This window comes from Rana temporaria, chromosome 11 (genome assembly GCF_905171775.1).
Source record: "Rana temporaria chromosome 11, aRanTem1.1, whole genome shotgun sequence".
Classification (NCBI taxonomy): Eukaryota; Metazoa; Chordata; class Amphibia; order Anura; family Ranidae; genus Rana; species Rana temporaria.
In genome coordinates, this window is record NC_053499.1 from 88,064,871 (window position 1) to 88,092,413 (window position 27,543).

Sequence of the window (27,543 nt, forward strand, 5' to 3'; positions counted from 1 at the left end):
ACCCACACTAATGTTGGGGATCAGGTATTCGTACACCTGGAGACTAGACAAGGGATATCGTTTTAACGACTCCCGGGGGGCTGTGAGGTGGAGTTTTTTCCAAGCCATAAGCGTCGCCTCAATAGAGGGGAACTTAGGACAAATTAAAGGAGCTTCGATCAGGTTTGCTATAAGGAGGGAGGGAAGGTCTCTGTTAGACACTACTGATCTCTCTATGTGTACCCAAAGTTTGGGAGACTGTTGGTCAAACCAGGCTTTACTCTGGTCTAATATCGCCGCTCTGTAGTAATTTCTCATATTTGGGAATCCTGCACCGCCATTTTTCCTATGCTTCTGTACTATTACATAAGGGATCCTAGCCATTTTCCGGTTCCATACAAACTGTCTAAAAAGTTTGTCTATAAGTGCGAAGAAAGATTCAGGAAGACATATAGGGATAGTACGAAAGTAGTAGATCAGTTTTGGGAGTACCACCATTTTTAATGCAGCAATTTTCCCTAGCCACGATAGTTCATAGGAGGCAATGTGCTGTAGATCGTTCCTCACTGTGTGGATCAAGTTAGGGAAGTTGGCCTCATATGTAAACGAGGAGGGGAAGGCTAAACTGACACCCAAATAAGAGATCGCCTTAGACATCCATTGGAATTTATATCTACTTTTCAGGAAAGATATTTGTCTCTGTGATAAATTTACGGGCAACAGGCATGACTTTACTACATTCAACTTATAATATGAGACATTGCTATACCTTGTCAATATTTCAAATACGCCCTCCAGGGAAGAAGCTGGGTCAGTGAGAGTTAATACTACGTCGTCGGCAAAAAGACCGATCTTGTGGGTGGTTTTCCCTATCTTAAAACCCAAAATCGAGTTATCAGTCCTAATGGCCTCCGCCAGGGGCTCCATAATAAGGGTAAAAATGATAGGGGAAAGAGGGCACCCCTGGCGGGTACCGTTCGTGATGTAAAACTTATCGGAAAGAGCAGTTGAGGTAAAAACTTTCGCCGATGGGTTGGAATATAGAGCTAGTATTGCCGATAGGATATGTCCCTGAAGGCCAAATTTTTGCAGCGTAGCACAAAGGTATCCCCAGTGGACCCTATCGAAGGCCTTTTCGGCGTCGAGTGCTAGAATAGCTGCAGGGATTTTTTTGCTTTCAGCTATGTGAAGTAGGTTAAACAGCCTCCTAGTACCATCAGGAGCCTGTCTGCCTTTGACAAAGCCCACCTGGTCCGCTTTGACCAAGGAGGGAGTTATTTTAGCTAACCTGTTGGCCAGGATTTTTGCGTAGATCTTGAGATCCGTGTTAAGGAGGGAGATGGGTCTAAAATTTTGGGGCGAGTCCGGCTTCTTCCCCGGCTTGGGCAGTGTCACGATTATAGCTTGTAACATTTCCTCTGGGAAGGAGGCTAGGGATGAGACCTTACTGAACAACCTCTCCATATATGGGACAAGTAGGTGAGAAAATGCTCTGTAATATTCGGATGTAAAGCCATCTGCTGGATTTGTGTTTTGGGAGGGAATTGATGGTGTCCGGTATTTCTTTTTGGGTAAACTGCGAATTTAGCATGGCTAAGTCTTCTTCCGTCAGCGAAGGTAGTGACACTGTGGATAGGAAGGAGTCAATGGAGTGAGGAGTCGGTTGTGGGGTGTCGCTATCTAAGTGGAGATTATATAGGTCACGATAATATTTTATGAAAGAATTGGCTATTTTATTGGGGTGATGTTCAAGTATGTTGGTGTGGGGGTCCCTGATAGATGTCAGGTTGGACTTCTGTTGTCGCCTAGATATGTAACTAGCCAGAAGTTTGCCCGCTTTATTACTGTGTACATAAAATTGAGCCTTGAGTCTCTTTAAGCAATTTTGATGGCCAGATAAAAGGGCTAAACGTACTTTCTGTCTACATTCGATTAGATCAGATTCTATTGCAGGGGAAGGGGTCAACTTATGAAGGTCCTCTAAGGATTTCAGGTCCCTGAGGAGGTTGTTCAGCAATGCCCCCCCTGCGTTTTTTCTCCCGAGCTGCCGCTTGAATAAGCAATCCCCTGCTAAAAGCCTTATGTGAGCACCATAACATAGAAACATCTATATCAGCAGTATCATTAAATTCAAAAAATTCAGATAATTGAGAATTAAGAGAAGAAATAACAGAAGGATTAGTTAGGAGTTCAGCATTGTTTCTCCAAAGGTACGTGGGGGAAGCATGAGAATTATTCTGCAATACTAAAGAAATCGGGGCATGGTCTGACCACGTAATGGAGTGGATTTTAGCCAACTGTGCTTTATGTAAAAGCGATAAATCCGTGAGGAAGAGGTCAATCCTAGAATATATGCGGTGAGGGGAAGAATAATAGGTGTAATCCCTTTCCGTCGAGTTGAGGCACCTCCAAGGATCATAAAGGTTGTGCTCCGACAATAACGGTTGCAGTTCTTTTCTTGAAGAAGGCTTCGTGCCAGAGCTGTCTAAGTGCTTATCAACAATGCAATTAAAGTCACCGCATAACAATAGAGAGCCCTTCTTGATTTTATCAACTTTTTTTAATAATGATTTGAGAAAAGAGAGAGGTCTATGGTTAGGGGCATATACGTTCACCAAGGTATATGTGGAGTTGTTTAAATCACATATCAGGATAATGAACCTGCCATTCGGGTCTGTAAACACTTCATGTAGCTTGAAAGTAATAGATTGCCTAATTGCAATTAACACTCCCCTTTTTTTAACTGCTGCTGTCGCCTGAAAAATATGAGGGAAGGCCCTGTGGGTGCATTTCGGTTGTTTTGTAGTCATAAAGTGGGTTTCCTGTGCACATAGAATTTCCCCTTTAAGTTTGATGTCTTTCCCTCCACATAGCACTTCGTTTATACGGGCTATTTAGCCCATGCACGTTCATGGAGACTACAGACAAAGACATATTGAAGGGGTAAATCTAGATTCTTCGTTGCTGCTGATAAATAGTTCTTCCATATGTAGTACCAAAAAGTTACCTGTAGATGGTGCTATCGAAGTGGAGTTGGATGTCCAGATCTCAACAGCAGTGCGAACGGCTGGATACATATGAAACAGGAGAATTGCATAGCAGGCAGGCATGGTGTCATACTCTTCAGGCAAAATGTCAAAAAGAAAAAAGAGAGAAGGGGGGAAGAGAAAAACAGACCAAACAAAAAAATAAAAGAGCAAAAATGTCAAACAACACATAAAAATTTGAAAACTTTCACAGAGTGCGAGTATCCCTCGCATTTCTCACGGGGGGGTATGAGCTCCCAAAAGAACCAAACATAGGAAAAAAAGATGACTACAGTTGTCATCATAAACCAGCCTCGGGTGAGACGTAGAAGAAGAAGAAGGCATTTAAAGCTAAGATACAATGCATTTCAAGTGGTGCTCCAATCAGGGGATAACCGAGCAGGTGTGGTTTTGGGAAGAGAAGTAGGAGCTTCTGCTGGAAGAAGGTTCCATTTTTTGGCTAGTTCCAGTCCCTCATCAACATTTCTGATAGCAAAGGCGCGGTTATCTCTTGTGATCAGCAGCTTAGTGGGGAAGCCCCATGAGTATGTGATCTTGTTATTTTGCAGAATCTTGGTATTGGAGGTCAAATTTTTGCGTGCCATCATGGTAAATTGTGACAGATCCGAATAAGTCGAAATGTCTGAGTATGGAGCAGGGAGGGGATGGTTTTTCCTCGCAAAGCGCATTAAATCATCCTTAATATGGAAAAAATGAATGCGGGCAATGACATCCCTGGGGACTTTTTCAGGCAGAAATTTAGGTTTGGGGAGGCGGTGTGCTCTGTCTACAATGATCTCAGCACCAGGGACATCAGGCAAAATGGCCACTATGAATTCCTGAACATATTGTCTTAGGTCCGATGGTGGCACTGACTCCTCCACCCCCCGCAATTTTATATTGTTCCTTCTGGACCTATCCTCTAAGTCTGCCAATTTTTCGCGCATGGCCTGGATATCCCATTCTGCCTCATAGTGAGCCTCTACCAAGTCATTGTGAGCTATGGTGAAATCTCCCATTTTGTCCTCCACGTGGCTTATCCTGTCTCCAATGGCCGACACCTCATGTTTCAGTTGTGATACACACTGCATCATGTCCCTATGCATAGACCCTCTAAGGGTTACCAGCATGTCCTTCATAACTGTGTCACTGAGCGGGACCCCAGAAGTAGGGAACTCGTGGATCTGTTCCACAAAGTCTCTTGTGCTATTTTGGGAGTTGCAGGTGTCATCTTGCTCACCTGCATATCTGTGGTCTTCCGATCTCCTCATGGCGGATTTCTGCGGGCTGTTCAGTGGGGACGGGGACGGCGTGGAGCCCCCGCTTCCCCCCCCTGTTCGCTGGGACGGAGAACCGCTCGTCAGATGCGATGGGCTATGCTGGCGTCCACCGCCGTTGGAGCCGCGCTGTAAAGCCGAGGCCCCGGCGCCATCTTGCGGCCTAGGGGTGCTCGCTGCGGGGTAGAAGTCGGTAAGTTTTTTAGGCTTCCTATCTTGCTTCCGCTTCCCCATCGCTGCTCCTTCTCCTACTAGGACGTCTGCGGAGGTCAGGGAGTAGAAACTGGCTGGTTTAAGCGCTGGATGTCGCTGGATGGAGGTTCTGTGGACGGAGCTCCTCTCTCACACAGCCATCCGCTCCGGCTGCTGGCCACGCCCCCCTAATCCTTTTTTTCACAGACAGCCTTTTTAGGCCTAAATGGAGAAATGGCAAAAAAAAAAAAAAAACTTGGTGTTTCTCTGGAAAGAGAAAGTATAAGGAAACTTATAATTGAGGAGGCCAAATGTAAAAAGGATGAACTACAGAAAGTTCTGAAAGGACGTTTTGTCCTTAAAATGGATGCATGCACACGTCACAGAGTCAATTATTTTGCTATTAATGTTAGATTTGTGGATGAAAATAACAAAACAATAACACAGACCCTCGGATTAAAGGACACTCAGGCACATCACACCAGTGATTACCTTCAGAAGTTAGTGAAGGGTGTTCTAGAAGATTTTGAAATGAAAAAGGAACAGATTTTATGTGTTGTGACAGATAACGCTTCTAACATGTTGAGCACAATTGAGAAGATGAACGCAGATGAAGAAGGTAACAAACCGATATTAGAGTTAGAGAAAGACAGCTCTGCAAGTATTTGGGAAAGTTTAGAAACTGAAGAGAATGCTGACATTTTTTTAGACAACTTTGTTGAAGAAGCATTGAAGCTTGCTAGTATTCATCATATGCGATGTGCTGTTCATACACTGCAACTTGCTATAAGAGATGGATTAAAAGATCGCCATGCAGCTACACTAATTGGCAAATTATGGCAAGTAACTGTTGCAGCCAGGGCCCCGAAAACAGATGCAATTTTGAAAAGACATGCAGGAAAAGGAGCCATTTTGGATCAAACAACTTGCTGGGGAAGCTCTAATTTAATGGTGAAGCGTTTGCTTGAACTTAAAGACTTTATAGAAGAAATGGACAATGAAAATCTTGCATTAACTGAAAGCCAGTGGACACAAACAAAATAGATGGAGAACCTTCTTTCTCACCCCTTCACTGTCACCAAGAGGTTGCAATGTGACAATCTAACCCCGGGTAAATTCCTCTTGGAATGGAAGAGCCTGTTATATCACCTGAACAAAAATGGAGGGTTAATAGCTGAGAGCATTGCATCTTCAATGATGAAAAGAGTCTTTTGCTGGAAAATGAAATCTTGTTAGCGGCTATTTATGTTGACCCAATGAGCCGACTTTTGTTGAGCAGTGAACAGACTGCTACCGGGAAAAAAGGCCCTCTATGATGTAGCAGTTCCCATGAAGGGATTACGACCTGAAATACCTCCACAGGATGAAGTTCTTTTAAGCAATAGTGGTAACTCAGGATCGTCTTCTTCAAACGAAGAATTAGACTTTGATTCCTTCTTAGACAAAATGGAAGTTGCTAAAGGAAAGCGACGTTGCATAAGCGTTACAGAACCAGTAAATGTCCAAATAAAAAAATTCCAACAGGAGTTTTATAAAGCACTAAAAGAAGTTGAAAAGTATGATCGCTCATCAAAACTTACTGTTGAAGAAGCCATCCTTGTTTATCCAGAGATCATTAGTGATGTGAGCAGAATAGTTACTGCAATGCCACCCACCCAAAGTCAGTGTCGAAAGATTATTTTCAGCCCTAAAAATAATAGTCTGACTTAAGAGCCTCTATGAAAGAGGATCTGGCAGAGGCAATTCTCTTTCTTAGAACTCTACATTGAATTGATTTGCATTTGCTAAGCCTATAACTACATTTCAAGATTAATATAAACCATTTCTAGGTTTTACAGATTTTGTTTTGGGTTCATATAGATAAGCTTTGTTTTTGTTCTAAAACAACCAAATAATGTGGTTTCTATTTTTGAACTGGTAAAGTCCCTGTTCCTGATGATTATGCCTGCTGCTACTATCCAGCCACTTAATATTTTTTTTTATAAAACTTTGTTGTTTTCATTGTGTTTGTCTTTTGCTTAAACTGTTCAATACAGTAGACTGTTGGCTTCCCAGCCAGTAGTCCTGTGGTAATGACATGTATGTTGCCTTTCTTTCCTTCAAGGAATGTATAAAATACATTTGCATATTAATACAGAGAAGTCGTACAAAAAACTGAGGAGTCGGAGTCGGAACATTTATCTACCGACTCCACAGCCCTGGTTTTCACCCCTCGTTTTTTTTTTTTACACTGCTTGGGGATGTCCCTATTTTCAAGATTATGCTGCCGTGTCCATCCATGAACAAAAGAGAAAATAGGATTTTTGTACTCACCGTAAAATCCTTTTCTCTGAAATTCATGGACAGACACAGAACCCACCCCTCCTTTTTTATGTTTGCACTGCTTTTTGACCAACTGAGCTGCTGAATGCAGGGAGAGGGGGTTATACCCAGAGGGACCGCCCCCTGGACAATGCTGTACAGTTTTGATGCTGTTTAAACACTTTAACATGTTTTTGCCTAGTCCTCTCCTGATAGAAGGCTAATACCCTAATGTCAATATTATGCTGCTGTGTCCGTCCATGAACTTCAGAGAAAAGGATTTTACGGTGAGTACAAAAATCTTATTTTTTTAATTAAAAAAATCAGACAACCGTAAAGTTAGCCCAATTGTTTTACAATGTGAAAGATAATGTTACGCCAAGTAAATTGAGACCCAACATGTCACACTTCAAAATTGCACCCGCTCGTGGAATAGCGGCAAACTTTTACCCATAAAAATCTCCATAGGCGATGTTTAAAAAAATTCTACAGGTTGTATGTTGTATGTGTATACCGATCAATACCTCACATGTGTGGTTTGAACAACGTTTTCATATGCGGGCGCTGCTCACATATGCATTCGCTTCTGCACGTGAGCTCGGCGGGATGGGGAGTGCATTTATATTTTTTCCCTATTTATTTTACCTTTTTTAATTTTTATTTTTACGCTGTTCTTTTAAAAAAATATATTGTCACTTTTAATGTAAAAATCCCTTGTAATAGAAAAAAAGCATGACAGGATCTCTTAAATATGGGATCTGTGGTCAAAATACCTCAGATCTCATATTTGCACTAAAATGCAATAAAAAAATAATAATTATTTGAAAAATAAATGTAAAAAAAGGGCCCTTTAAGAGCTATGAGCGGAAGTAATGTTTTGATGTCTCTTCCGGCCTGCAATGCCATGTAGACGGGTGGAGGCCATCTTACCCCTCGTCTCCAGGCCATTGAGGAAAAAGGATCCGATCGCCTCCGCCGACGATAAAAGTGATCTTGCGGCAAATCCGCCGCAGAGACCACTTTTATCTTAAACTGGACCGCTCACTGAAGAAGAGGATACCGGAGTTATGGCAGCTAGCTTCTGACATAAAAAAGATATCCCTTTTCAAAGTGCCAACGTATATCGGTGTGAGCTGGTCCGGAAGTGTTTAACAACATGATTGTTGAAATCTAAGGACCAATGAATAGAAGTTTTTCTGACGCTATTGTTCCCCCAACTTTCTCACAGTAAGAAAATCCAACTGCCACAGGATTTACCATCTGACATGGAAGGCTTACATTACATGGTGCAAACCCCAAGTTGCAGGTTTTTGCCTTATCCATTTTTTTTTCCATAAACCTCTTGCCTCTTATCATTAAAGAAGACTTCCTCAGAGAGATGCTTCTATAAATTGCCCAATTCGACCTTCTATATCACTTTGTGCTCACTGGACAAAACATGATACTGTGCTAGTGGTAAGCAAAAAAGCTGCAACTTAACAGTGAGATATACACCAAAACACAAATGCAAAAAAATTTAAAGCTGCGCTAAGAAAGATCCCACTATATAAATGGGAAAAGGTGACTAGTGTTATTGAACCAACATCTAGAAATACATTTATAAGCAATTTGGATAGTGAAACAAAACCAAAACGAATTTACCAATCACCATAAATTCTGAAGTGTAAATTGATACAGGAACTAAGTGATAATTTGAATAAAAAAAGTCCTTGAATAAATATAGTAAAAAAAAAAAAAAAAAAAAATATATATATATATATATATATATATATATATATATATATATATATATATATATATATATATATATATATATAAAGTCCGTGGATGATGGAGATGAATAATGAACAGGCCCCAAAGCACTGGATTGTATTCAAAATTATAGGATATCCACCAATGTAAACCACCACCATATACATTTTAAGCTTACCAGAAGCAAGCTATTTAAGGCTTGTGGCTGTAACCCAGCCCGGGTCCTGTACCAGGAACTGTCGGTAACACAGAGGATGATCCAGAGAGATATGCCACAGCACGCCGTCTAAGGAGTATTCCAAATTGGGTTGAAGACTCAGGCAGGTCAACGATACCCCTGATGGAATGACCGTGCAGTGTATGAATGCACATACACATGTAAAGACTACTCTCAGACCAGGTGTGACGTTCTTCTCCGTATCCACCAATTATGTCAGCCAGAATTCAATGATGGCAAGTATTTAGAAATACAGCTGGTTGGAAGGAATTGCATCAATCAAAAGAATTGCTGACACCTGGCAAAAATAACCAGGAGGCATTCTAAAGGCTGATGAGGGCCACAAAGCCATGGAGTTTACGAGGATCGGACGTTATGCCGACAAAAAGCCTGGGAGTTACAACCTGCAGTGGATCGCCTCTCAATGGTGTGTAGTCTGGCTGTGCAGAAAGGGAAAACAATCCTGTAAAGCTATCTATAATCTTGAAAAGGGTTTACATGAGATAAGGAGCATTATTAGTCAAAATAGATGGCTTAAGAAAAGTGTGCAGCTTTTTTTACTTCTTATATGAAGCTGATTGTTTTACATTGGCTACCTTTCATCTTCTTGCTTTTCTAATTTTATGATCAATAAAGAATTAGGAACTGGGTGGTGCTTTTTTTTGTCATCAAAGTACTGTCATTGTCACATGACAGTATATTATTGATTGGCTTCAGTTCCAGGGTGTCTGGTTACTTATTGCTATTACACATGGTTCAAATCTCAGCCAGTTCAGCAAAGAGCAGATGAGATTTCAACCATCTATGGGCAGGCTGATTGTACCCAAGTCGATCGTACAACCAACATGTTCTCCCAGCAGGGAGATTCCCTCATCAACACTGGTTGTAGGAAATAAAATTGCATCATCTATGGCCTGCCTTACACTCAGTTAACTGCAGGACCACAGCCTACATAATTTTAGACCATTTTGATTACAGCAATTAACCACTTCCCGACCCCCGCATGTACATATACGTCCACAATATGGCACGTACAGGCACATGGGCGTACACGTACGTCCTCGCCTATTAGCGGGTGGGGGGTCCGATCGGGACCCCCCCCGCTACATGCGGGGGTCGGGTCCGCTCGGGGAGCGATCCGGGACCACGGCGCGGCTATTTGTTTATAGCCGCTCCGTCGCGATCGCTCCCCGGAGCTGAAGAACGGGGAGAGCCGTGTGTAAACACGGCTTCCCCGTCCTTCACTATGGCGGCGCATCGATCGCGTCATTCCCTTTATAGGGAAGACACGATCGATGACGTCATTCCTACAGCCACACCCCCAAACAGTTGTAAACACATACTAGGTGCACCCTAACTCCTACAGCGCCACCTGTGGTTAACTCCCAAACTGCAACTGTCATTTTCACAATAAAGAATGCAATTTAAATGCATTTTTTGCTGTGAAAATGACAATGGTCCCAAAAATGTGTCAAAATTGTCCGAAGTGTCCGCCATAATGTTGCAGTCACGAAAAAAATTGCTGATCGCCGCCATTAGTAGTAAAAAAAAAATAAAAAATAAAAATGCAATAAAACTATCCCCTATTTTGTAAACACTATAAATTTTGCGCAAACCAATCGATAAACGCTTATTGCGATTTTTTTTACTAAAAATAGGTAGAAGAATACGTATCGGCCTAAACTGAGGAAAAAAAATGTTTTTATATATGTTTTTGGGGGATATTTATTACAGCAAAAAGTAAAAAATATTGCTTTTTTTTCAAAATTGTCGCTCTATTTTTGTTTATAGCGCAAAAACTAAAAACCGCAGATGTGATCAAATACCACCAAAAGAAAGCTCTATTTGTGGGGAAAAAAGGACGCCAATTTTGTTTGGGAGCCACGTCGCACGACCGCGCAATTGTCTGTTAAAGCGACGCAGTCCCGAACTGTAAAAACACCTTGGGTCTTTAGGCTGCATATTGGTCCGGGGCTTAAGTGGTTAAATACATTATTCACAAATTAAGTTACTAAAATAGTCTTCTAAAATATGGTTTTGTATATTTGTCACATTGTTGCACTCTGTTAATGTACTATCTGAAAGATGATGGATAAAGCTGTGCAAGATTTTTTTTACAGTGAAAAATAATCTTTACAGATGTCATCAGTCCAGAATATCCAGCAAAAGTTAACAAGCAGTCTATGATCTCAGCGCTGATTGAAACACCAGCTTATATTAGGAAAGCCCGTTTGACGTAAGTGTTTTTCTTTTCCTTTTGACATCTGTTCTGTACGATATTATGTTAGTTTCCTGGCTATACAGTACTAATAACTATATAAATTTGAAGAAATAATGAAGGTTAAATACCTGTACATAAAGTGTCCTATATGAAATTCATACATTTTCAGCCTAAGCACACCAAGCAAGTGGTGCAGCCCCCTATTGAGTATATGCAGCAGTTTTCTTTTTGCCAGGTAATAGCATGTGAAATTGTAAGTGCGTTATATTGTGTTTTACTGTATTTCTTTTAACCACTTCAGCCCCAGACCATTTGGCTGCCCAAAGACCAGAGCACTTTTTGCGATTCGGCATTATGTCACTTTAACTGACAATTGCGCGGTCGTGTGACGTGGCTCCCAAACAAAATGTACGTCCTTTTTTTTCCCCCCACAAATAGAGCTTTATTTTGGTGGTATTTGATCACCTCTGCAGTTTTGATTTTTTGTACTATAAACAAAAATAGAGCACCAATTTTTAAAAACAAAAAAAGGTATATTTTTTACTTTTAGCTATAATAAATATCCCCCAAAAATATATATTAAAAAAATGTCCTCAGTTTAGGCGATAGCTTATTCTTATACATATTTTTGGTAAAAAAAAATTGCAATAAGTGTTTATTGATTGGTTTTAGCAAAAGTTATAGCGTCTACAAAATAGGGAATCGTTTTATGGCATTTTTATTAATATTTTTTTTTTTTACTAGTAATGACAGTGATCATCAATTTTTTTATTGTCACTGCGACAACATGGCGGACACATCACACTTTTGGTGCTATTTAGGGACCATTCACATTTAAACAGCGATCAGTGCTATAAAAATGCACTGATTACTGTGTAAATGTGACTGGCAGTGAAGGGGTTAACCACTAGGGGGCTAGAAAGGGGTTAAGTGTGCCCTAGGGAGTGATTCTAACTGTTAGGGGGTGTGGCTTGCATCACTGATCGCTGCTCCCGATGAGAGGGAGCAGACGATCGGTGTCACTAGGCAGAAGGGGGAGATGCTTGTTTTCACAGGCATCCCCCATTCTACATCTCCGTGACACACGATCGCGGAAACACCAGCGGACATCGAGTCTGCAGGTCCCGCGGCTGCGATCACAGAGTTTGCAGCAGGGTTTGCATCCACACAGCGGCAAATTTAAACTGCTGTATACTTACGTCGATTTGCCTGTCCGTGCCATTCTGCCGACGTAAATATACATAAGTCGGTCCTTAAGTGGTTAATGAGTTTTGCACAATGAGCCTCTGCTCCCCTTGCTTTTATGATGTTTGGGATGGATTGTTATATTTTAGGACAATAGCAGTCCCCATAAATTTCTGTAGAGGCAAAAGAGTTTTTTATGATTTGGGCGGTTTGATCCCTTTATTATTTTAAAGTGTTAATAAACCTCAAACTATTTTATTTACATGATCTGGACAATAAGTCTGTTTTTCAACTTCCGTTTACAAACTGAACTGTCCAGCAAAATCATGTGTTTGTAAAATAGCTTTGCATTGCTTTGCATCAGAATCATAATTTTTGTGTGATTTTCAAAAGGACAATCTATCTAAAATCTATGCTTTTATTTTACAGCATCACTGATCGAAAAAAGTTTTGTGGTTGCATGTTTTTGTTTAAAGGGGTTGTAAAGGTACAATTATTTTTTTCCTAAATAGCTTCCTTTACCTTAGTGCAGTCCTCCTTCCCTTACCTCATCCTTCAATTTTGCTTTTAAATGTCCTTATTTCTTCTGAGAAATCCTCACTTCCTGTTCTTCTGTCTAACTCCACACAGTGATGCAAGACTTTCTCCCTGGTGTAGAGTGTCATGCTCACCCCCTTCCTTGGACCACAGGAGAGTCAGGACGCCCACTAACACACAGCTCCTTTCTCTATCTGCAACGTAGAGCGTCCTGACTCTCTTGTAGTCCAGCGGAGGGGGCGAGCTCAACACTCCACACCAGGGAGAAAGTCTTCCATTACTGTGTGGAGTTACAGACAGAACAGGAAGTAAGGATTTCTCAGAAGAAATAAGGACATTTAAAAGCAAAATCGAAGGATGAGGTAAGTGAAGGAGGACTGCACTAAGGAAAAGAAAGCTATTTGGGGAAAAAATGTTTTACTTTTACAAACCCTTTAAGGACTGCATAAAATGCAGACAGCAAAAGGGGTTTTGGGACTTTAAATGAGGTGCACCTCCATTTTTAAATCAGAAATAAGGAGTTTTTGGGACTTCGAGGCACAAGACACGTGGTAGGATAAAAGCATTCCTTGTAAACATATTATATATGGATGAACATGAGTATTTTTATCTATATACAAGGCAATGGCATACAAAAAAAATTCACATCCATCTTTAAGCTAAAAGGTTCACTCACCATTCATTCGGTCTGCCATTCATTCAATAACCAAACACCACCATCTTCTAAGTTCTCAACTCAGCATCCCAGCAATCACTGGGTTGCCCAGCTCCTTACGGCTCCTTTTATTCTTACAAACAGGAAGTGATCGCTGCAGCAGCTAATCATCTCCCCCATGGGAGTGGTCATCACAGGATGTCCCCTTCACACAGGAAACACCATATAAGGGCATCCCTCTAACAAGATGTCCAATGCAATACAATCAGGGCCAGATTAACATAGGGGCTATTGGAGCTGCAGCTCCAGGCCCCTTACTCAAGATAGGCCCATTTGCCCAAAAAAAAGAAAAAAAGATTGACTTTGAGGATTGTAGCTCGGCGACCAGGGGTCACATAGACCCCACATTTGTGGGGTCTATGTAGCTATACCATCCACAATTCTCTCCTGTACATATTGCCCATTGTCATACCCTCCACACTCTTCTTCTGTACATACTGCTCACTGTCTTACCATCCACACTAATTTAATGTACATACTGCTCAGTATCATACTGTCTGCACTCCTCTCCTGCACATACTGCTCACTGTCATACCCTCCACACTCCTCTCATGTACATACTGCCTACATTCATAAACTCCTCTGTTGTACATAGTGCCAGCTGTCATACCCTCCACACTAGTCTCCTTTGCATACTGCCCGCTATCATACCCTCCACACTCCTCTCCTGTAGATACTGCCCCCATCATACCCTCCACACTAGTCTCCTGTGCATACTGCCCACTATCATACCCTCCACACTCCTCTCCTGTGCATATTGCCCACTATCATACCATCCACACTCCTCTCCTGTGCATACTGCCCACTATCATACCCTACACACTCCTCTCCTGTACATACTGCTCACTGTCATACCCTGCACACTCCTCTACATACTGTAATCCAACCTTACCCTCCACACTCCTCTCCTGTACATACTGTAACCCAACCTTACTCTACATACTGCCAACTGACTTTCTCTCCACATTACTCTCCTGTACATACCGCCCCCCATCATGCTCTCCACACTCCTCTCCTGTACATACTGCCCACTTTCATACCCTCCACACTCCTCTCCGGTACATACCACCCCCTGTCATACCCTTCACACTCCTCTGCTGTGCATACTGCCCACCGTCATACTCTCAACACTCCCCTCCTGTACATATTGCCCACGGTCATACCCTCCACACTCCTCTCCTGTACATAGTGCCCACTGTTAGACCCTCCACATTCCTCTCCATCACCTGCACATACTTCCCAGTTTTATACCATCCACACTCCTCTCCTACGCCTCTTACCCACAAAAAAAGTTCTTAAAATTATACTGAATATCCTTAATATTACTAGCTTTAGAATGGGCACACTTTTGTTAGTTCAACTAAAGGAAATCTTATTTAATTTTGTGATTACTACTGTGATGTATAGAGGAACATCGGAGATCTCAGCTACTCTAAATATAGCAAAAAGTGTCCCTTAAAAATATTTTTGAAATGTTGGCAACTATGCACTTAGTCACTGCCCAAGGGCCACCGGGTCAGTAGGGGGCCCCATGAGAGACTCCTGGGATCCTGTGATAATAAAGCGGTAGTAAACTTCACTAACATTACTACTTTTTAGAGGCCCTGAGGTAGGTTATGCTGCAGTGTACAAATATGCACAGCATATTGGCACATTAGGGTACACCTTAAATTGTCAGACTGAGCCCTCCAGTCCTGCGATCTGTGATCTATCTGGCGGGTCCCGGGCGATTCCATCTTCACCCAGACTTCCGTCTGGGCTCTGTGCCTTCGGTCACTTGCTATGGCTGGGCTGCGTTGATGTCATTCCCATGCATGCTCATGCGCATTCTCTCTCTCTCATCCCCCCTTTCGCTCTCATCCTCCCTCCCTTACCCCTCACCCCTCTCTCTCTCTCTCTCTCTCTCTCTCTCTCTCTCTCTCTCTCTCTCTCTCTCTCTCTCTCTCTCTCTCTCTCTCTCTCTCATCCTCCCTCTCTCTCTTTAATTTAATTTGTTATAACAAAAAATTGTTTGTATATTTATTATTTATAAAAGGCCCACCAAAATCCTTAGCACCAGGCCCATGATGTTCTTAATCTGGCCCTGAATACAATACATGAATACAACACAATACAATGCTGGCTAAAGTCTTATGGGCGTGTCCAGGCAGGGAAAGCATGTATGCTAGTAGCAAATAAAGCCGTATTGCTTTTAAAACATGGACGCCTTCCCTGACTCTGAAAACGCTCACAAGCTCTCATATTACCGCTGATGGGAATTCTTATTTTGCGCCATTCCATAGAAAAACGTATATTCAGATTATACCATTATTGTAGTTGGAATGGATCTACAGGCGTGCGCTACGAATCCCGACCATGCTGATCAGACACAGCAGAGACAAGAGCGCACATCCGCCTATAACAACTAATATTCTTGCAGAGTGAGTATATCCCCTTGATAAGTTAGTCTTTTGATGTAAGTCATTGATCGCAGACAAGTTGCATTTGTCTTAAATGTAAGTTTACTTCAGAATACACTGTATACAGGATCACACCTCCCAAAGGCTTGCGAAGGATTGTGATGACAAGTAAGGGTTTATACAGACATTTTATAAGAAATCTTTAACATGAGAGTCTATGCAGGGCACGAAGCCCAAAGTTTGGATTACACAAGATTTCACAATTCATATACATGTAATGAATAAAAATTACATCTGGTCACCCTGACCTAACTAGAGCGTTATGTGAAGGGTTATTTTGACAGATAAAGAGATGGATTATATGTGAGGGGTAATTATCAAGTAATAAATTGGAAGGGTCTTTCCAGACACACTGTTTACTGTTTACATAGACTTCTTATCAGGTCATTGGCAGAACATCTCTTGTCTTACTTGAGACAGTTGTTCGGTCATGAGAATGGGAAAAACATGTTGTTGAGAATATGTTGCAATGTGTTGTAATACCAATAGAATTTAGAAACATAAGATCATTTACAGAAAAGACAGAAAACGGGAGAACTCTACCGTACTGCTCTGTCTAAGATATACAAGTGATATACTTTTAATATATAAGGTAGATCAATGTAGATTTCCATATCTTGTCAGTCCCTCCTGTGTTTCGAATCCTTTGGTATTCTCTGGTAAGTTTTATGCTTCCGGGGGGTTCTCAGGGTCTTTAGGTAGAATCGCAGGAATCCGTGTCACCATTTCATGAACGGTTTTGACTCTGGACCTTGAGGGCTCAAAGGAACCGGCATTAATACAAGCATCACAACATGCTTCACATGTATGTGTGGTCATCTTCATGCAACATTTGCAGAACATAGGTGCACATTTGATTATAAGGATTATAAGTACAATAATTCCAACAATATAAAGAATACCATGTAGAATACCTGAAAACCACCCACCAATACCTGAAAACCAGTTGAGCGGATTGATCCAGGAAAGCCAGCTTTCCCAGCTACCATCGATCCAAGCGGTTTCGGTATGCTCCTTGCGAAAGTTAACCTTTAAGCGCTGTACTTTTTCTATATGAGCAATGAAGGCGTTTCGGCCCTAGTATCATTCCTAATATAGTTACAGCAGGCCGTTCCCACTATGGTGCATATTCCTCCTTGACTTGCCGTGAGATAATCCAACACCAGCCGGTGTTGCAGAACCTCTTTCTTGATCATTTTTAGCTCTGTAGCCATGGCTATAAAGTTTCTATCATATAGGGCAGTGACATTATCCATTAGGTCTGCCAAATCTATGATGAAACTGAAAGCCTTCTTTTTTTTTTTCAAAATATTTTATTGAGTTTATAAAGTTTACAAGGAATAAAGAAGAGCAGAGACATATTGTCCAATCCACTGGCAATTAACAACATTACAATGGTGGACATTGCTACCTTATATAAATAGGTAATTAAGAGCATATTAAACGAGAAAATGTAGGAATGTCAGCTGTTTTACAGCTGTTCTCTAACCAGAGGTCGATTATCCTTAAAAAGGTGTAGATAGAGATAGGTAGAGATAGAGAGAAAGAGAGAGAAGGAGAAACAGAGAAAGGGTATAAGAGGGAGAGGGAGATAAGGGGGAGAGGGAGAGGAGGTCCTCGAGTGTAGTTGTATCAGTGCAGTTGAGTCTATAACACAGTTTACAGGGTATATACAAATCTAGCTGCTTAACCCTTGGGTGGGGGGTTTAGACGTGAAGTCAGGGTTCAGAAAAACAAAAGAGCCAGAAGACAAGGTATTTTGTTCTGAGGTAGATAGGTAGATCTTAATGAAGGTCGACCATCTTTGTTCAAACTTGACTTTGGAGTATGAGGGGGTAGAGAAAATGTCCAAGTTTTCCTTGTGTAGTAGTGCTTTCAACTCCTTTATCACGGTTGCGATGGAGGGTGGGGATGAGGCAATCCAATGTTGGAGGATAGTCCTGCGGGCTGTGAGCAGGGCTAGAAGTATCCAGTGTCTGGTGTTTTGAGGCAGCCGGTTGTAGGTGGAAGAATATGGTTCCGTGTGAGGAGGGCATCCGAAGATCAAGAGTGCTGGTTCCAGCATAAGGCAGAATTGCGTTACTGAGGTTACAAAGCGAATGACCGAGGACCAGAAGATGGCAATTGGTGGACATTGCCAGAATCTATGGAGTAAGGTCGGTTTGTTTGTCAAGCACCATGGACAAGCCGGGCCTATTTCAGGCGACTTTGACGTGGAAAAAGGGTAGTATGCCCTGTGCATGATCTTGAATTGGGTCTCTCTCCAAGATTCGCATTGTGTGACAGACCTAGTGAGGTTGTGACCATGTATAATATCGTCTATTTCCAGCACAGCTGGCAGTTCTTTGATCCAGGAGGACATAGACGTGTTTTGTAGAGGGATTGAGAGTTTAGCGAGCAGGGGAGTGTAGATAGCCGAAATTGAGTAATTCTTGCTTTTAAGAAGAACATCAATGAATGAAGTTTGGAGACGGACGGTCTTTTTTGGGCAGACCTTGGTGACATAGTCTACATATTGCATGTATGGGAAATAGTGGTTTTGGGGAAGGTGGAACTCGAGCGATAGCTGCGAGAATGACTTAATAGTACCTGTTGCATCTTGAAATAGAGAGTGGATCCCCACCAACCCCTTGTCTTTCCATTTAGCGAAGGGTTCGTATTGAAGACTGGGTGTAAACATAGGATTACCACATATTGGAAGGTGATTAGAAAATAGAGGGGAGGGGGCGTGGCTACCGCGCGGCTGTATGGACGTGTGACCGCGCTGCTCCGTCCAAGGGAACCTAGCACTTAGCTACAGCGGCGGATATTCCGCCCATCACTTGCCCCATTCTCGCCGGAGGGTTCGGAGACACGGGTGGCATGACCCGCAAGCGAAAAGAGGGGTCCCAGCCCCGGAAATTGGAAGAATTCTATCCTCCCAAAAGCCGCGGCCTAAAACAAGATGGCGCCGGCGCCGGCCTGGAGGACGCATCCCCTACCTCACCCTGCAGCTCCCGATCAACGGCCTCCAGCCCGGTGATGCATCCAGGCCCCACACAGCACTCTCTGGGCGGATCGTCCCCGGCCGACAGGAGCCCTGCCAAATCTAGGCCTCGCCTGGAGGCGAACACCAGTCAGGTGAGCGGAGGGGCTGAGGCCCTGGAGGACACGAGGGAGCTAATTGACCCCTTCACTGCCTTCCCCACATCAGGGAAGGCAGTGTCTGACACTACGTTAAAAGACATGCTTGTCTCCCTCAGAAGCTCCATGCATGCGGACATGCTGCAGTGCATGAGAAATTTTAAAGCAGATGTAGGGGAGCTGGGGGAGAGAATCACCCACGTTGAAGAAAAAATGGGAGAATTTGCATCCTCCCACAACTCACTGATTGATGCCCATTCTGAACATGATAATGAAATAGCCTGGCTGAGGGCAAAGGTCGCTGACCTCGAGGACAGGTCAAGGCGTAATAATGTTAAGCTAAGGGGGGTCCCTGAAACAGTGCTCCCCGCCCAGCTACATAAATTTGCCAGAGGCCTGTTGCAGCAGATCCTCCCTGATGTCTCTGAGTCAGAGCTGCAGATTGACAGAATCCACAGACTGCCCAAACCAGGGTTCCTGCCTGAAAATGTACCCCGAGACGTCCTGATGAGGATACATTTTTACCAAGTTAAAGAGCAGCTCATGGGCTCTTTCAGGAAAGTTCAACAACTCCCGGAACAGTTTGCTGGGCTCCAACTGTTTGCAGACTTATCACAATTCACTATGCAGAAGAGACGGTCACTGGTGACGATCACCAAAGCTCTGCGCAATCACAACATCCCCTACAGATGGGGTTTTCCAGTGAAGCTTACTGTCACTCATGATGGGAAAGACACATCCATTGCCAGTCTAGAGGAGGGCCTCTCTTTGCTCCGATCCCTGGATATCCTCCCGGCTCAGACACCCCCTGGTCCCATGCCATCTGCCAAGATTGATCAGCACTACCAATGGCAAACAGTCTCTAGGAAGAAAAGAGGCAAGAAGCGCACTGAGTGATCCTTCCCCCTACAGAATGTAGTGGCTCAGTAACCACACCAAGGTTCCCACTCCATCCGGAGTATTCAGGTTGTTACGTTCCTTTTGATCCCCCTTCATTATGATTATGGGTAGAAACTCTACCCTCTGGTTCTTGCTTTTTCAAGCTTTTTTAGTGAACTCTGTGTTTTTTTTCTCCTTTGACTCTGACCTCTTTACCTATTCTCCTTCTCTCTGGACGTCGGACTCTGTTCTACACCGGAAAGATCTGTATATACCCTCTACTCTCCCCACCGCCCTGGGAAGGCTGGATCCACTCAGCACTGAACGCTGGCCGCACCACAAGATGAACTGCTTTCCACGGATGAAACCAAGGTACTGTTTCCATTCTCGTTTATTATTCCCAAATGGCGGTTAAAATTGTGTCCTTTAATGTGAATGGGCTTAATCACCCCGCCAAACGGGCCTCGGTCTGGAGAGAGGCTCTGGCCCTCCAGGCAGATGTCCTCTGCCTTCAGGAGACCCATTTCTCCACTGACAACCCGCCTCGCTTCTCACACAAACGCTTCCCGCACGTTTTTATGGCCTCTACCCCAGCCAAGAACAAGGGTGTTTTGGTAGCTATAAAAGACTCAGTGGCTTTCAGCTTACAGCAAGTTCTTGCAGATCCTGGGGGGCGATACCTGGTCGTGGTGGGAGAAATTAACAACAAACCCTTCACTATTGCTAATGTGTACGCACCTAACTCCCATCAGCTCCGTTTTCTGAAAAAGACCTATGCTAAGATTGCCTCGGTGAAACGAGGGTCCCTGGTAATTTGTGGTGACCACAACCTGACAGTTGATTGTGCCCTGGACTCCTCCTCTACATTGAAAAGACCCCCTCCTCAACTCCAGCAGCTGTTGCACTCAGAAGACGTCTTTGATGTTTGGAGGTGCCATCATCCAACCGAACGTGACTATTCCTTTCACTCAGCCAGACACAATTCCTATTCTAGAATTGACCTCATACTGGTTGATAAGATGCTTTTACAGGCAGTGTCCTCCTCCGCCATCCACAATATAACGTGGTCAGATCACGCTCCTGTCTCTATAACGGTGGCGGAGGGGCACACTCCCAGTCCTGCATATCTTTGGAGGGCAAATTCGAGAGTGTTTCAAATGCCTACTCATGCTACTACCATTGCTAAATGTTTGTCAGAATTCTTTGCAAATAATGTGGGGTCGGTTTCTGACACAACTACTGTGTGGTGTGCCCATAAGGCAGTGGTTAGAGGAGTGATACTTCAGATCTGTGCAAGGGAGAAAAGGCAGAGGACACTGAGAATGACTCAGCTCCTAGATGACATCAAAAAGTTAGAAGCTCAAAACAAATCCTGTGCTAATGCAGCACTAGGGAAAACCCTCTTGCAGCGTCGGGCAGAGCTCAGGTCCTTTCTTATTGAGCAATATGATAAACATTTCCAACGGCTGAAATTGAACCATTACTCGTCGGGCAATCGGGCGGGAAAATTTTTAGCCCAAAGGCTCCGAGCAGCCCGAACTAAAGCTAAGATCCCTTTCCTGATCCATCCGACCAACAAGCACAAAATTATCAATCCTAAAGACATAGCGAATTCCTTCGCCGATTATTATTCGTCCCTGTATAACCTCAGGGATGACCCTGACACTCCACAACCCTCCGATGACAAGATCCAGGAATTCCTGGCTAGTGTCAACCTTCCGTCCCTCTCTCAGTCACAACTTGACTCTCTGAATGCTCCTATCTCGGAGCCTGAAATTAGGAAGACTATCAGCTCACTCCCTCTAGGCAAGTCCCCCGGACCCGACGGTCTTCCGAACGATTATTACAGAACGTTCCAAGACGAGCTGGTCCCAGCTCTACATACCCTATATGCCAAAGCGGTGTCCTCTGCCTCCTTCCCTCCCGAGATGCTCAAGGCGTATGTGGTTACTATCCCAAAACCAGGTAAAGACCCCACCACTCCTTCCAACTTCAGGCCGATCTCGCTGTTAAACTCCGATGTAAAATTATATGCAAAGATAGTGGCCCATAGAATTTTATCTGTCCTTCCCTTCCTTGTTAAGTCTGACCAATCTGGCTTCACTCCAGGGAGGCAGGCGTCAGATGCTACAAGGAGGGTGTTGGGGGTTATGCAACATGCTAGATCCTGTCGGACGCCTTCTCTGCTACTCTCTTTGGATGCGGAGAAGGCGTTCGACAGGATACATTGGGGATATATGAAAAGCACCCTGGGGAAATTTGGGTTCTCTGGGCCGATACTCTCGGCAGTCCTCGCTCTCTACTCCTCCCCGTGTGCCCAGGTGTATACCTCAAACCTACTCTCAGACACCTTTTCAATATCAAATGGCACCCGCCAGGGGTGTCCTCTGTCCCCCTCAATTTTCAATCTGCTGATGGAGCCGTTGGCGGAGAGGATCAGGTCCCACCCAGGTATTGAGGGCTTTCAGATACGGCATAGGTCTCATGTCATCAATCTGTTTGCGGATGACATCATCCTCTTTCTGACTTCTCCCCAAGTGTCCCTACGACATGCTCATGATACCCTACAGGTGTTTAGTGAGATCTCATTCTACAAAGTTAATTTTACCAAATCGGTTATCCTGGGACTGAGCGTTCCCTCCCCCTTACAGTCGAGACTTAAATTGAGTTTCCCCTACTCCTGGGCTAAATCCCATATCTCCTATCTGGGCCTTAAGCTGACCCCGGACCCAAGTGATTTAGCAAGTGCCAACTACCCACCCTTAATTGATAAATTAACTAAAGAAGTTTGCAGACTCGCCAATGTAGAAATGTCCTGGTCTGGAAGACTGGCGGCATTTAAAATGCTACTTCTTCCGCAGATACTCTATGTGTTTAGAACTCTCCCCATCCCTCTACCAGCCACATATCTCAAAGTCCTAAACACACTCCTTTCCAGATTCATTTGGCGCTCCAGACGTCCCAGATGCTCTAAGCCGCTACTGACTAAACATAGGAGGGCCGGAGGTATGGGACTGGTGGACATTAGGGACTATTATAGAGCGTCTATTCTGACGCAACTTGTGACTTGGATGACCCCCCAGGCTGATTCAGTTTGGGGGTCCATCGAACGGGCCCTGGGTCCAGCCACCGGCCTTGATCTTCTTCTCCTGGCAGATGTCTGGAGACCGTTTGGTCTGCGGGACCTCCCGATTACTATCCAGGCCTCACTGATGGCCTGGAGGGCTCTGAGGGAGGTTCAGTTTCCTACTTCTGAGTTAATAGAAGTCCCCATCCCGTTGGAAACACTGTCTCTGGTCATCCCGAACCTTTCCCTATCCAGTTGGAGGGCAAGGGGGATTGGAATTGTTCAGGACTTGTTCCTGGAGGATGCCCTTCTCACCTTCAAATCCTTGGAAGACAAGTTCAACCTGGGCTCCCCAGACCATTATGCCTATCTTCGCATCTCCCACTTCCTGAACTCATTGGGATCGTATCGTATATTCATGGCTAGGGAGGTGTGGAGTTTTTATCACACTTCCCCAACACCCCGTAAGGGTATTTCATTTTTCTACAACCTCTTCCAAAGCAAGTTGCGCTTTGTTAAATCTCAACCCTTCAGGAAGTGGGAGTCCGACCTAGGAATGACAATCACGGAAGCTCAGTGGACTAAAGCGTTCAGCTCAATCTATTCCTCCTCTAGATGTATCAACCACTGGGAGCTATCCCAGAAAATAGCACTTAGGTGGTACCTCACCCCTTATAGAATCTCCAAATTTGGAAACCAAAGTTCCCCGTTATGCTGGAGGAATTGTGGCGGAATAGGTAATCTATTCCATATGCTATGGTCCTGCAAGCATTTGACTAGTTTTTGGCACTCTATCTTCCAATATATATCTAGGATCACAGGTATTCTAACTCGGCCCAGTCCCAGCTTGGCGATTCTACATGTGGGGATAGAAATCTTCCCTGTGGATTGCAGAGCGGTGGTGACTCATATCCTCTTAGCAGCTAGATCATTGCTCGCACAACAGTGGAAAGCTGACAGGGCCCCAAACGCATCAGAGGTTCTCCTTATGACACAGACACAATACACTTTTGAGTCTCTTCTGGCCAATAGAAGAGGGGTGCGACGTAAATTTGATGCCCTGTGGAAGATATGGACTACATGGTATATGGTTAAAAACTGATATCTGACTTATTGATATTTGGTTCACTCCCGTAAAAGCGGACTAAGATGTTCTTCTTCTGATTACAAACCTACTCCTCACCATCTCAGCCTTCCCTCCCCTCCCTTCCCTTCTCTTCCTCTCTCCTCTTCTGTCTCCCCTCTTCTCTCTCTTCTCCTCAGGTTGTACTTCCTATGGTTTAGCACCTTCCTTATTATCGATCTCATCTCACCTCAATAGAGGACCGATAAACTGAAGGGTCTAACAAGTTAATTTGAGTTGCTCACACTGGTGTCCTTGGATGCATATAATGGAAATGTGTTATATTGTATAGTAGTATGATGGTTAATTTGGTCGTGGTCCCATTGTGGGGGCCGCTCCCTTGCTGCCGTATTGTGTATGTATCCTTGCTCCCTTGGCACCAAGTGTATGTTTGATGAAAATTTTTCAAATAAAAACAATTTATAAAAAAAAGAAAATAGAGGGGATAAGCCCAGTTTTTTTCTGGTTTCCCGCCAGGCTAGCAAGGTATCTTTGAAAAGTAAATTGTGTTTGATCTTCGCTGGTAGTTTCTGAAGTGAGCAATGGAGCACAGCTGCCAGATCATAAGGCTTAACCAGTGAGGATTCCAGATTGAAATTAGAGTATTTTGACGAACCCAGTATCCAGTCCAACCCAACTCTCAGTAGGCAAGCCAGATTATATAACCTTATATTGGGTAGGCCCAGGCCCCCCTCGCCCTTAGGGAGAAAAAGTTTGGTCATAGCTATCCGCGGCCTTGCTTTGTTCCAAATGAATTTAGTTATCGCTTTATTAATTAGTTGTACATCTTTATGCTTCAACAATAGGGGTAGCGTTTGTAAAGGGTAAAGTAATCGAGCAAAGCTGACCATTTTAAATAGTGCGCATCTCCCAAAGAGCGATAGAGGCAAGTCCCCCCAGGTTTCAAGTTCACCCACCACTCTGTCAATTAAAGGAGGGTAGTTCAGTGTGTAGAGAGAGGATGGTATTCTACCAATCTTCAAGCCGAGGTATGTAATATGGGTGTTAGCTGTTCTAAGAGAGGAGGGAGGTAAAGTGTGTTGGAGAGGAGCAACACCTAGCGATAGGATCTCGCTCTTTGAAAAATTTATTTTGAGTCCCGAGCATTTGCGAAAGTCTTCAAAAATATGTTGTATGGCTGGGATGTCCGTGGAGGGGGACGAGGAAAATATTAATATGTCGTCTGCAAATAGAGCCACTCTCAAGTCCACCTGTCCTATGGGCAGGCCATGCAAAAGAGGGGACGAAGAGAGGAGGCGTGAGAGGGGCTCTATGGCGAGATTGAAAAGTAGGGGTGATAGAGGGCAACCCTGTCTCGTCCCCCTATGCAGGCGAAAAGGCGAAGATTGTATACCTGCCGCAGTTACTGTGGCAGAGGGGGCTGAATACATGCTCTGTATGAAGGAATAGAACGATCCATTTAAACCAATACGTTGCATGACCAGAGAAAGCCATTTGAAACTAACGTTGTCAAAAGCTTTCTCGGCGTCGAGGGTGACTATCACCGTATTATTAGATGGATGTGTCTTTGCATATTCGAGGGCCATCATGACTTTACGAATGTTGGCTGCCGCAGATCTTCCTTTTGTAAATCCCGATTGGGCGCTGTGTATAAGGGATGGCATTATATCTCCTAATCTAGTGGCTACAATCTTAGACATTAATTTGGAGTCAACATTTAGTAGGGATATGGGGCGAAAGGAACCTGGGTCAAGTGGGTCTTTTCCTTTTTTTGCAATGAGTTTAATATTGGCCAAGTGGCCTGTGGGAAGATAGGGGCCTCCTGTCCAAATGTGGTTATAAACCGAGTGGAGAGTAGGTATGAGGTCTTGACCTAACAATTTGTAAAATTCGGATGTGTACCCGTCCGGGCCGGGTGCTTTACCATTGGAAAGACCCCCTATAGCTCGCTTTATTTCTTCAGAAGTAATGGGCTTATTTAATTTTTCTAGATGGCTTGGGTCTATCAGTGGGAGTTTGGTGTCGTTTAACAAGGTTTGTGCTAGATTCATATCTATTTGTTCTGCACTGTATAATGTGCTGTAGAAGTCTTTTAGTGTTCTGTTGATATCCTCGGGTGTAGTGGATAGGGAGCCGTCGGGGTTCCTTAACTTGCCGATGTGTGTTGGTGTGTATGGGCTTTTAGTGAGTCTGGCAAGAAGCTTTCCGGCTTTGTTCCCAAATTTATGGAAAAGTAGTTGTGTCGCCGATTGTTTTGTCCGTTCTACCTTTTCTGCCCAGCTATCAAATTGTTCTTTGGCTGCTAACCAAGACTTAAGATTGTCATTTGTGCGACAGTCATTCAGGGACTGTTGCGCCTGGCGTAGGCGGGTGCTAGCTTCTATGTATTGCTTTTGTGCATTTTTTTTGTGTCCTGCTGCGTAAGATATAATCCTTCCCCTTAGATATGATTTTCCTGCCTCCCAAAATAAGTTTGGGTTGTCTAAATGTTGGATATTATCCTGTGAGTATTCCTCCCATGCCGAGCTAAGCATTGCCTTGAGGTCGTCATTGTGAGCCAAATAAGCTGGAAATCTCCACTGTATGACAGGCGAGGCCATTCTGCAAAAGTTGAGTGAGATCGAAATCGGAGAATGGTCCGAAATCGCTAGATCATGTATGGCCGTATCGTTTATACGTGGTAGGAGCGTTTGCGTGCACAAGAAATAGTCTAACCTGGCAAAGGATTTGTGTACCGGCGAAAAAAATGTAAAACCCGTGTCTATAGGGTGTTGCATTTTCCATGTGTCGGTCAAATTTAATGCCTGGGCCATGCGACAAAAAGGGGTGGGGCGAAGTGAGTGCGGTGTTCGAGGTCTGGGTCTAGGTTGAGATCTGTCCTCTTGTTCATTTAGCGTAGAGTTGAAGTCCCCCCCTACTAGGTGGGGAATAGAGTCATGTGGGTGTAGCTGAGGAGTCAGCTTTGTAAAATAGTCCTGGTCTGGAGAGTTGGGGGCATAAATGTTAGAGATCCGTAAGTCACCCGAAGCGAGTTTAAGATGTATTGAAGTACGTCTCCCGTCCGATTCGTTGGTAGCAGAAATTAATTCATATACCAAGTCTTTGTGTATTAAAATGAGCGTGCCTGCCTTACGTTTGACCGATGCTGATCCTATCACTTCCCCTACCCATAATTTTTTCATTCGGAAGAAATCTTTGCTCTCTAGGTGGGTCTCTTGGAGTAGAGCTATATCGACTTTTAGTCTTTTAAGATGTCTGAGAATTTTCATGCGTTTTATTGGTGACCTAAGCCCCTTAACATTCCAGGATATTATTTGTAGATGGGTCATGTAAAATATGTAGGAGGGTTAAGGGTGTATGTATTTGTATAGCTCTTACCCTGTCTCTGTAGGCTGGCTTTTGATGGGCCTGCTACAACGTACCATCGGTTCTTGAACTTGCATTGGTAGGACCATCCTCTCATGGGGAAAAGAAAAGTGTCAAGAGAGACAGAAAGGAAAAGATAGAAGAAATTAATATCAAAATAACC

At 43.7% G+C, this 27,543-nt stretch overlaps 1 protein-coding gene across 7 annotated transcripts in view; it reads left to right on the plus strand.

Annotated features, from left to right (window-relative positions):
- CENPT (centromere protein T) overlaps positions 1-27,543 on the plus strand; it is an 803,389-nt gene that overhangs the window by 521,181 nt on the left and 254,665 nt on the right. For 6 of the 7 annotated variants that reach the window (XM_040328753.1, XM_040328757.1, XM_040328752.1 and 3 more), the window contains one exon: positions 10,884-10,980. In XM_040328753.1, coding sequence (XP_040184687.1) covers positions 10,884-10,980 — 97 coding nt within the window. Of the gene's footprint in view, positions 1-10,883; positions 10,981-11,134; positions 11,272-27,543 lie in introns of those variants that run through there. The other variant, XM_040328758.1, reaches the window with a different exon arrangement.